A 9,467-nucleotide genomic window follows, 5' to 3' on the forward strand; every position below is an offset into this window, starting at 1 on the left:
GACAGCCGCTAATTCATTCGTTAACGCATTAATTTGGGAAGTTGTCATGCTGAAACCAGAAACCAGGAAGCAATTTTTTGATGATGCTGAAGAATAAAGTGGTCTTTAAAAGAATGTGCTGATCAAGTTAACCACATGGAGAGAAAATAGAACTTGATTGTGCAAAAGACCTATATATCTTCCTTAGATAGATGAATTACGGCAGGAAGGGTGAAACGGAACTTAAACAGCGCCGAGGACTTCCTCTATTGCAAGTCATGTCAAAAGTTTAGCAGAGAAAAAAGCCTGATGATAGACAATCAAATACTAAGCTACATTGTGTCTCAAATTTGGTCTAAATCCTAACACAGATCATATAAATATTAAACTACCCAGCAGGCATCATTACTTCTGCATCACTAATATATACTCTACTACAATAACCTTGATTGGTATTCCTGATAGATTTCTGTTTAGCTTGATACATGCCAAAACTGCCTTTCTCATCTCCAACCCGTACAAAATGCAACAACTAAGAATCTTACTGAACCAAAACAAAAGATTTAATTATTATTCTGTCCCGAGTCTCTGAAAATTTTATCGACACAGTGTGGGCACCTGTCCTTTCTAGATTTATTTTTTTTCATCTTCCCACTATGCCTTCAGTTAGAAAATGAGCTGGGATTAAATATTTATTAAAGAAACGTTGGAGAGAGGCATGGGAAAGAACATAAAAATTTCATGCACTTTCAGGCTGGCTGGAGTTGGAGTTCAGAGTGAAAGTCCACATGTGGAGACACACCAACTTTATGAGTGTATATATATATATGCGTGTGTCTGTAATATATCTTCCCTGTCCCAGTCAGGGGTCATCTGACTGATATGAGTCGTTTTAATTCTGAACCAAAACAGAGCACTTTATGTGCTCCAAAATGAATATTTTGTGGTACTGTATGTGTCACGGTAGGTTGTTTACATTGTTGCCCATGTTGGTTTTCTAAACACATCTCAGTCATTCGGTGCCCAGACTTGTTTTGGAAAATTCCGGGCATGTCTGTAATTTGAACTGTGGTCGTCCCAGCAAGCCTCTGGAGTACAGCAGGGAGACTTGTGTCCTTGTCTATAATATTAAATGCATTGTATGGGGATTGCCAGCAGGGTGCTGGTTATATGGAGTCAATTATCCGGTGTTTATTCTCATACAGAACAGATCACTTAAAAGTCCTGTGGTAAGAGCTACAAATGCACAAACTAAAGAGAAATCTGCTGATTTGCGTGGTTTACTTTTTTCTCACTCAGCAGTTATAGTTGTTCAGGTTCAAGTTTGACTTTATTATTGATCTAAGGAATCCATTTGGCCAGTAGTGCAGAAATACAGTATGGGCAGCACAGTATGGCAGCACTGAGAACTGTAGGGCTTTGGTTTCTTTTAACTTGAATGTGGTGAAAGTCTTGATCCTCTCTCCCCGGAGATGTTGTGTTAGTGTGAATTGTCTGCCAGTGTGTCTGGGCAAAGTGAATCACTTGTGACTGATAGATCTCAGCCTGGTTTGACATGACTGTGTCTGTTTGACTATGACTCACTGGGTCTTCATTTATAACTCAGGATATGCAGCGCACGGTTGAAAACTGTGCTGAAATTCCATTATGCGTCGTCAGCTGACTGGAAGGTGTGATTGTAGCGTGCTGTATTTGTGCCCTTCTATATTTGATGTGTGTGTAGCCTTGGAGATGGTGGAGGTTAGCGGGGAGGTATTGATTGTGTGTGTATGGTAGACGTATTTGTTGATTTTGTCTCTGGCCTTCCATTTACAGACTTCCTATCTAATATTTGTTTTACTTTAAGGAGCAATCCACATTAACGTTACCTTAAAGCTCGAAATAATTTGATTTGTCGTTACAATGAATGTGAATATCACATTTTGATGTGACTCATTCAGAATCAAATACAAGGGTAACCTGAAGTTTTAGCCATGAGGAACAAAAAATGGTCTATTAATGAGCATTAAAGTCATAAACATCTTACATCCACAGCATGCCACAGCATGGATTTAAGGATGATTATATGTACTTGCACCTCTGTGTTCATATCACATGTTTTGTTAGTTTGTACAGTAGCAGCAGTATATCCTGCCAACAATAATGTTATTAATGGGTGTGATGATAAAAAGTTATTCTGGAGAACTCCTGTATATATCCAGAACTGTTGACAGTGGAACCACATTCAGAACCAGTGAACAACAGTGGTGAGGCAAAGCTTGATAAACTCTAATAGTAGCAATAGATCACATTAATGCTGCTCAGCTGTGACCAAAACAAACATTTAAACAGAGAGGTAAACAGAGAAATAACAATTAATCTTTGGAAAAATACAGCAAAGGTGGAAAATAACAATAAAATCACTCTACATTATGTACTAAAATCCCCCAAAGCTTGGTTTTCTCATTCTTTGTCTGTGCTGCTTTTGTACTGAGCTTTTGTTCACTTATGATCCACTTGTTGACTTGAGTGGGTTTTCCATTTCTGAACTCATCACTCTCATCTGTGACGCATTCTGGTTGAAGAGATGTTTTTTTTGTTTTCAGGGACAGATCCAGGCACTGTTTGTGAGAGGCTGTCAGTTTCTGTACTGCTCAACAACACTTACTGTAGATCACGTCTCTTGCCAGCTCTAATACTGATGCTGAGCTGATGGTTAAGTAAGCTGACCACTTATTATTTATATGTGCCTCACTGTCAAGAGGAGGCCTAGTATAGTTCAAAAATTAAGCCACGCACATCAAGTATTTATGCACTTCATCACCCTGATGAGGTGTAATTATTCCCCAGAAAGTATACAATGGCAGCTGTAACAGCAGAACCTGCTCCTGTTACAGCCATACCTCTTTCCATGTCTCCTGCTAGATAGCACCCGGCAGGATGAATGAAATAAGTGATCACAGTATAATCTGCGGGTTTGTAGTGGTATGTTGAATGGATCATTGCATAATAATGCACAAATCCACCTTTTATTAGACACACTGATGCTGGTGTTTTGAGCCCAATAACAATGTCAGTAACAGGAAAGAAACATGAGTCAACACCTTAAACCGTTTATACAACGTCTGTCGCATTCCTGCACACATTACAAAAACTCATTCCTGTCTTTTTCTGTCCCCCCAGAGTTTATGTCCAACTGCTCACTCACGGGATGTCAGGAAAACTGTGCGGTGACTCCAGCAGGGACTGCTTGTTACTGTAAGAGTGGTTATGAGATCAGCCCAGATGGAAAGACATGCAAAGGTGAGTTCCTCTAAACAGCCCTCTGGCCCTAGGTGATACCTGTGGTTAAGTATGTTTGAGTATTTAATCAATAAGCCAGGAAAAAGAATCGATTTTTGTTATATATTCCTGTTATATTCCTGCATGAAGAGGCCAACGGCCCGAATATGACAGGTTGAGAGTACTGCTGAATATCCATAATATGTTGTTTGCTATGTTGCATCAATAAGCTTATGTGGCTCATGTGCTTACCTGTCCGGTAATTCCACATCAGAGCTGAAGTTCTTTCTGCTGCACCAGTGTTTACTCAGCTTTTAGAGAAACCCAAGTGCAGACCACACATTGGGTAGCTCAGGGGGTCTGGGATTGTGGAGAAACGCTGCAACACTTGTAAACCTCACTGGTATAAAGGTTTGCCTGATTTTTTTGCAACAAGCCACATTTAATGAATCATTAACTCAGTCTGGCAAAAAAAAGAAAGAACAGGAAAGACAGAATTGTTTAAAATCTATAGTTATTAGTTATACCCCAGCAATAAGACCAACTGTGGTTTCTGTGCTTCAGATTTTGATGAGTGCAGTGTGTACGGGACCTGCAGTCAGTCCTGTACCAACACTGAAGGTGGCTACACCTGCTCCTGTGTGGAGGGCTACTTGTCCCAGCCAGACAACCGCTCGTGCAAGGCCAAGAATGGTAAGTACCTGGAGACAGCAGCAGGACTGAATGCAAACCAGTTTGACTAAACTGTGGGGATGTTCTGTTCATGTTCCTCCTGTTCACTGTTAGTTATGTCCATGTTACGTCCCAGTGCCAGTAGACCGTCTGCCTGTCCTGTTGATTGCCAACTCCCAGAACATCCAAGCCACCTCCCTGAGCGGCACCTCAGTCCACAACCTGCTGTCCACCAGCACCAAACAGACTACAGCCATGGACTTCCTCTACACAGAGGAGACCGTTTGCTGGATCCACGTGGGAGACTCCCCCTCATCCACACACCTCAAATGTGCCAAGATCCCCAATCTGAAGAGCTTCACAGAGGAGAGAGTCATCAATATCTCCCTCAGTCTGCACCGTGAGTACACCACAGCAGTACTAACTTCACCCTGGTACATTCAAACCACAGTGCAGTGTTCTACTGTGTTTAGTGAACAACAGTATGATCTGCACAGGGCTCCACAGGAGTACACAGCAGAATCTTACAACCCAGTTCTCCACACATAATACATAATACAACAGCAAAAAAATTTGCCTCACACTGCAACAAGTGTGTGTATTATCGTGTGTGTGTGTGTGGGTGTGTGTGAGATTTTTTATGATATTTTGTTCCTGCAGGCCACGTATAAGGTGGATTTTCTCTGCAAATTTCAATAGCTCATGTGGTAAGACCTGTGATAACAGAAGAAAGTCAGGAGGGAAACACTGCACACCGCCACACAGTGATCTGTCAAACATCTCATGATTTTTTCTAGCTGAATTTTCTAGGTCTGGTCTGAGGGTTTGCTATTGTAGTTATTCCACACAGCGAAAAACACAGACCTGCTCCGCGGCGAGCCGTGTCCCAATGTGATGTGTATTTGCCCATTTGAATCCTGTGTGAGAAGCAGTTGCACCATATCTCTTGCTACAAGGTAAGAGGAAGAATTCTGTATTTGTGTAGCATTTCACTCAGAAAAGAACATTTCAGGCTTCCATTATTCATGCAGGTCTGGCTGAAATGAAGCATAGAAGTGATGCATTCAGTACAGTACAGAACAATGCAAGAAGAAAATACATTAAAAAGTGGTGTAGCAGATGCCCATTTTGCATACGGCTCCTGCAGCAGGTGGACATTGAAACTATTAAATAAGCTCAGCTTAGCCTGGTAGAGATACAGTAAAAGCACATTCAATCAAACCTTTTCAGGTCTGTGTTCAGTCCTGTTGCTATCTGGGAATGAATGCAATTGCAATCAGATCAGATTCATCTAAAGCCCAGTTCAGACCAAAGATTCACAATGAGACAAACAGTTTTAGAACGTTGCAGGGAAATGTTGCAGTGGTGTGAACTGATTTTCTCAGCTCGACTCAAGCTGGCTTATGGCGTTGCTTACAACTCAGCTTGTCAAATCTGCAGTGGCTGGTTTTAGAAAGTAAGGCACGTCAGAGGTCGGTCAGCCAGTCGGATCGTTGCAAAGCCAGCTGATTGAAGTGAGTTTTGGATGGGCGTAAGAAAGGATCACATCATCAATTAAGCTGACACAAACCTTAAAATTTACCCATGGACGTCTCCAAATTCTTAACCTTTTCATTTTATTTATTATTAATAATTCATTATTTTATAATAATAAATTATTTTTATTATTTCATCAGTAAAATGCAACCATAGCAAGTAACTCACTATCATTATCCTCATTTTATAATTCAGGGTGCTATAAATGATATCCAGTTACAAAAAAGCCTGAAGAGCGGGCAGTTCGAACAGAAGTGCATAGGGTCGTTGCTATGAAGATGATACACAGTCTCGTCTAGTTGCATTGGTGTGAACCGGCAGGGTTTCAGAATGTTGCAGACCGGTGCGTTGCAAGTAGTTTCAAGTTTCAACTTGTCTCGTTGTGAATCTTTGATCTGAACTGGGCTTAAAGAACCAGAATCACCCCTGCTTTTAGCCTTCCAAGGTCCCTATCAGATAAGTACAGTAAAACCTTTGGCAATAGGCCTCGTCTGATCTTCACTTTAAATTATTATTTTTGTCTGGTTTGCATCCTTTACAGATGGCAATTTGGCTGTCTTAAGAGTGAACTGAGCATCAATACCTGTGGAATAGATGTGTCCTTAGCTCCTCTGAGCCTGTGCATGGCCTGTGAGTCAGAGATATTGTGACAGCACATTAAAAGCAGCTGTGTTTTTCCATGGCTTAAGTTTCATTTCAGAAAACACTCAGGAGTCTTTTCTCCTGTAAAAATGAAACTAAAGGACAGACTGTGGAGATCTAAGGAACGTGATTAAATGTAGGCGTGTGTATGTGCATGCTCCTGAGTGTAGACAATGTGCGGGTCAAAAGCCTCCACACCCTCATCCCTTTCCCCCTCCCTCCCTTTATCAGGTCTTCCATGTTCCTGGCCGTGTTAGGGCCTGGCTTTTGTGCAGCTTGTCTTTACCGTAAATCAGAGAGAAAGCAGCCACAGGAACAGCACATTTATCCACACAAAGCCAACAGGAATGTGTCATTATACTGTTGGGAAGTCTGTTGACAGATGGATTGTAACTGTATCTGCACTGTCATACTGCAAACATTAATTAAAAACAACATTGCATTTCTCACTCACCTAGTAATTCATATGATATATATTTATATTCTCTGCACTGTCCTTCCCTGGTTTTCACCACAATTAACTCCACTTCTGATCTGTGTACATGACTTTTGGTATAATGCAAGAATACTGTAATTGTATAGAAACTCCAATGTATTTCTCTCATTCCTCTTTCTCTGGTTTTGTTTTACTTGCATGCAAGCATTGTGACCGATCACATCCACTCAGTGTGCAGCGGCTTGTCTCCGTTCACATCCCTTTTCCATGTGACTAGAGAACGCATTAACTTGACAGAAATGACTTTCTCAGTGCAGACCATCATAGAAAATAAAAAGACCAAATGATGACAGTCTGACAGCTCTGTCCTCCGCATGCAAGCACAATGTGGTGTAACTGTCATTCTGAAATATGTTCATTTCAAACCATATGATATCAGACAAGCTCTGAGCAATGAAAATTATGCATGAGGTATTTTGGTGTCCTTCACATTAATAAGATAAGGATCAAGCTTGATGCACCTCTCATACATCACTGATTGATTTCAGGCTCATGCAGTAAAGACATCATAACACAAATTACATAAATAGTGCCACATTGGTATCTTGATTTCCTATTAAAAAAAACATGTAATGCCTAATATTTATGATCAGAGTAATTAAAAGAACAAGGTTTATCTGTGTTGCTGTCATCACGCAGCGTTCACCAGAATCTCAGCACACGTTGGACTCGACAATTTAAGAACCAGAAGAATTTGCAGGAAATTCCAGCAGCTTCAGCTGGGTTCTCCATGGCTGCCCCTCCACCCCCCACACACACATACACACAACCACACACATTGCAGCACTCGTGGTGCGCAGAGACATCCTGATGGACATGTGTGCGCGCACATAGACAAAATGGCGAACTTGTTGAATTTGAGGAGCGTGGACAGGATGTGCATGACTGATAGTGAAGGAATAAAGCTGTATTGCTGAAATAAGAAAGCAACTGAAGGGCACTTAACTGTATCCAAGTGACTATATTACTATTTTTGTGTCACTATTTGCATAAGTGAGATGAAAAGAATGCTTACAGATGCCATTTGTTGCCAGGTGCCAGGTATTTTGATTGTTAATGAGACAAATCAAATTGACAGAGAAAGTCTTGGTTGTCGTGTAACTGTTTTTCACAATAAAAGCAACCATATGCCAGATGCTGGATATGACAGAAAACATGGGGAAAGGTATACCTTTATATTCAAAATGACTTAGACAAACAATGTCTGGAATATCTAAAGGGCTGCATCCTCTGGCCACCCAGACGAATCCGGACAGAATGCTTAGTGTCAGCACAAGAAATGTACAATACAACAGGGCAGATCTTTCTTATCTGTTCGAGTCCATAATCTGGAGCGACTGCCTAGACAGCAGAGTTGGTATCTGGACAGGCTGCTGGCGTGTGAATGTGACAGAATAGGAGTAGCAAGTTTATGCTCACAGTCAACATGGAAGAAGCCAGCAGCAAGCGATGGCAGGGTGAACATAATACAGAAAATGATGCGTGTGTGGTTGGAGTGATTCATGACCTCAGTATGCCAAAGATGAGTTGTCCAGATGTGTCTCCACCCCCCCTTTGCACTCTCACTCTCTTGCTTTCATTACATTTCCTCCTTTTTTTTTCTTAGTCCCACTTTCTGTTCCCAAATGTCATGAAACATATACTCAATCTCATTCTATATTTGACAGTTCTTGCTATTGCTAATTATATCAGTCACTCAAAATCAATGTCAGATACACAAAAGTGGTAACAATAAAAGATGTAATATTTTTTCACTGTTTTTTACAGAATATACTTAAGTTTATTTGAATTAAACAGTTTAATTATATATATATATAACACTGTGCTAGAGCTGAGATTTAATTCATTTGAGCATCCACTCCAATCTGTGCAATATTCATTTCAGCAATAGGACAAAGTGACTCCTGTACAAATTAATTAATTTGTTGAAATTAAAAAGATGTTGCCACTAGATGAAAAGTTAAGGGATCACCAGAGTTGTTACACTCATCCTGAGGGAGACACGCACGTCTGTACCACATTTCAATCCATCCGATAGTTATAATAATAATAACAATAATAATAATAACAATAACAATAACAATAATAATAATAATAATAATAGTGGATTTGACTAAAACTGACCTCATGGTGGTGCTAGAAAATTTAGCAGATCACCAAAGTCAGTAGGATGTATCTCCTGAGAACCAGCAATGTCAGTACAAACTTCATGGTAATCCATCCAATACTTGTGTTTGTTTCAGTTGGGACCAAAGTGGTGGACTGAGAGAGCATTCTCATCCACGATGCTGCTAGCATGGCTAAATTCTGGATTAAAATCTTATTATAAAAATACCATTTGCAGTGCAAATACAATGCAAACATTGTTTTTAAATTATTTCTGAGGGACTGCATCTAATTTACATTTACAGACATCATCTCTCATTTTTTTCTAGTACATAGAGAATATTCTGAATGAGATGTGCTTGTCAGACATCATTCATTATAAAGTGCAGTTAGGCGTGCATTATTGTAGCTGGAAACAGCCTTTGAATACATATAGTCTGGCTGAAAATCAGTTGTTTCTAACATATGAGCGCTCTTCCAGTGAGAAACCTAGAAATAAAACTGAGATACATTTTCATTCAGTAGTAGATGCTGATGCTCCACACACTATTCACAGGGGGGCTCATCCCAGAGCTGTCACTAAGCCTCCCTTCCCAGCATGTACTGTAAGAGCTACAGTACTCCCACTGCTGCACAGTGAGCTCCAGTGTGCTGCTTAGCACAGACACTGGCCTGAAATCTCCTTAAGAGGTCATGTGCTGTTAAATGGCAAGCCAGTCAGCACTTTTTCAAATTCATTCAACACTTTATTCAGCTTTAACACCCCCCCCCCCCC

General features: G+C 40.5%; 1 protein-coding gene across 1 annotated transcript in view; it reads left to right on the forward strand.

Moving 5' to 3' along the window:
- The window catches only part of LOC118328620 (low-density lipoprotein receptor-related protein 1-like), a gene marked incomplete in the record, with an annotated part of 88,024 nt that overhangs the window by 27,124 nt on the left and 51,433 nt on the right, over window positions 1–9,467 (forward strand). The window contains 3 exon segments of the mRNA XM_035662445.1: window positions 3,142–3,261; window positions 3,805–3,933; window positions 4,049–4,312. Coding sequence (XP_035518338.1) covers window positions 3,142–3,261; window positions 3,805–3,933; window positions 4,049–4,312 — 513 coding nt within the window.

Source organism: Morone saxatilis, unplaced genomic scaffold (assembly GCF_004916995.1).
Source record: "Morone saxatilis isolate NCDOM2014 unplaced genomic scaffold, NCSU_SB_2.0 Contig18, whole genome shotgun sequence".
NCBI classification, from domain to species: Eukaryota; Metazoa; Chordata; class Actinopteri; family Moronidae; genus Morone; species Morone saxatilis.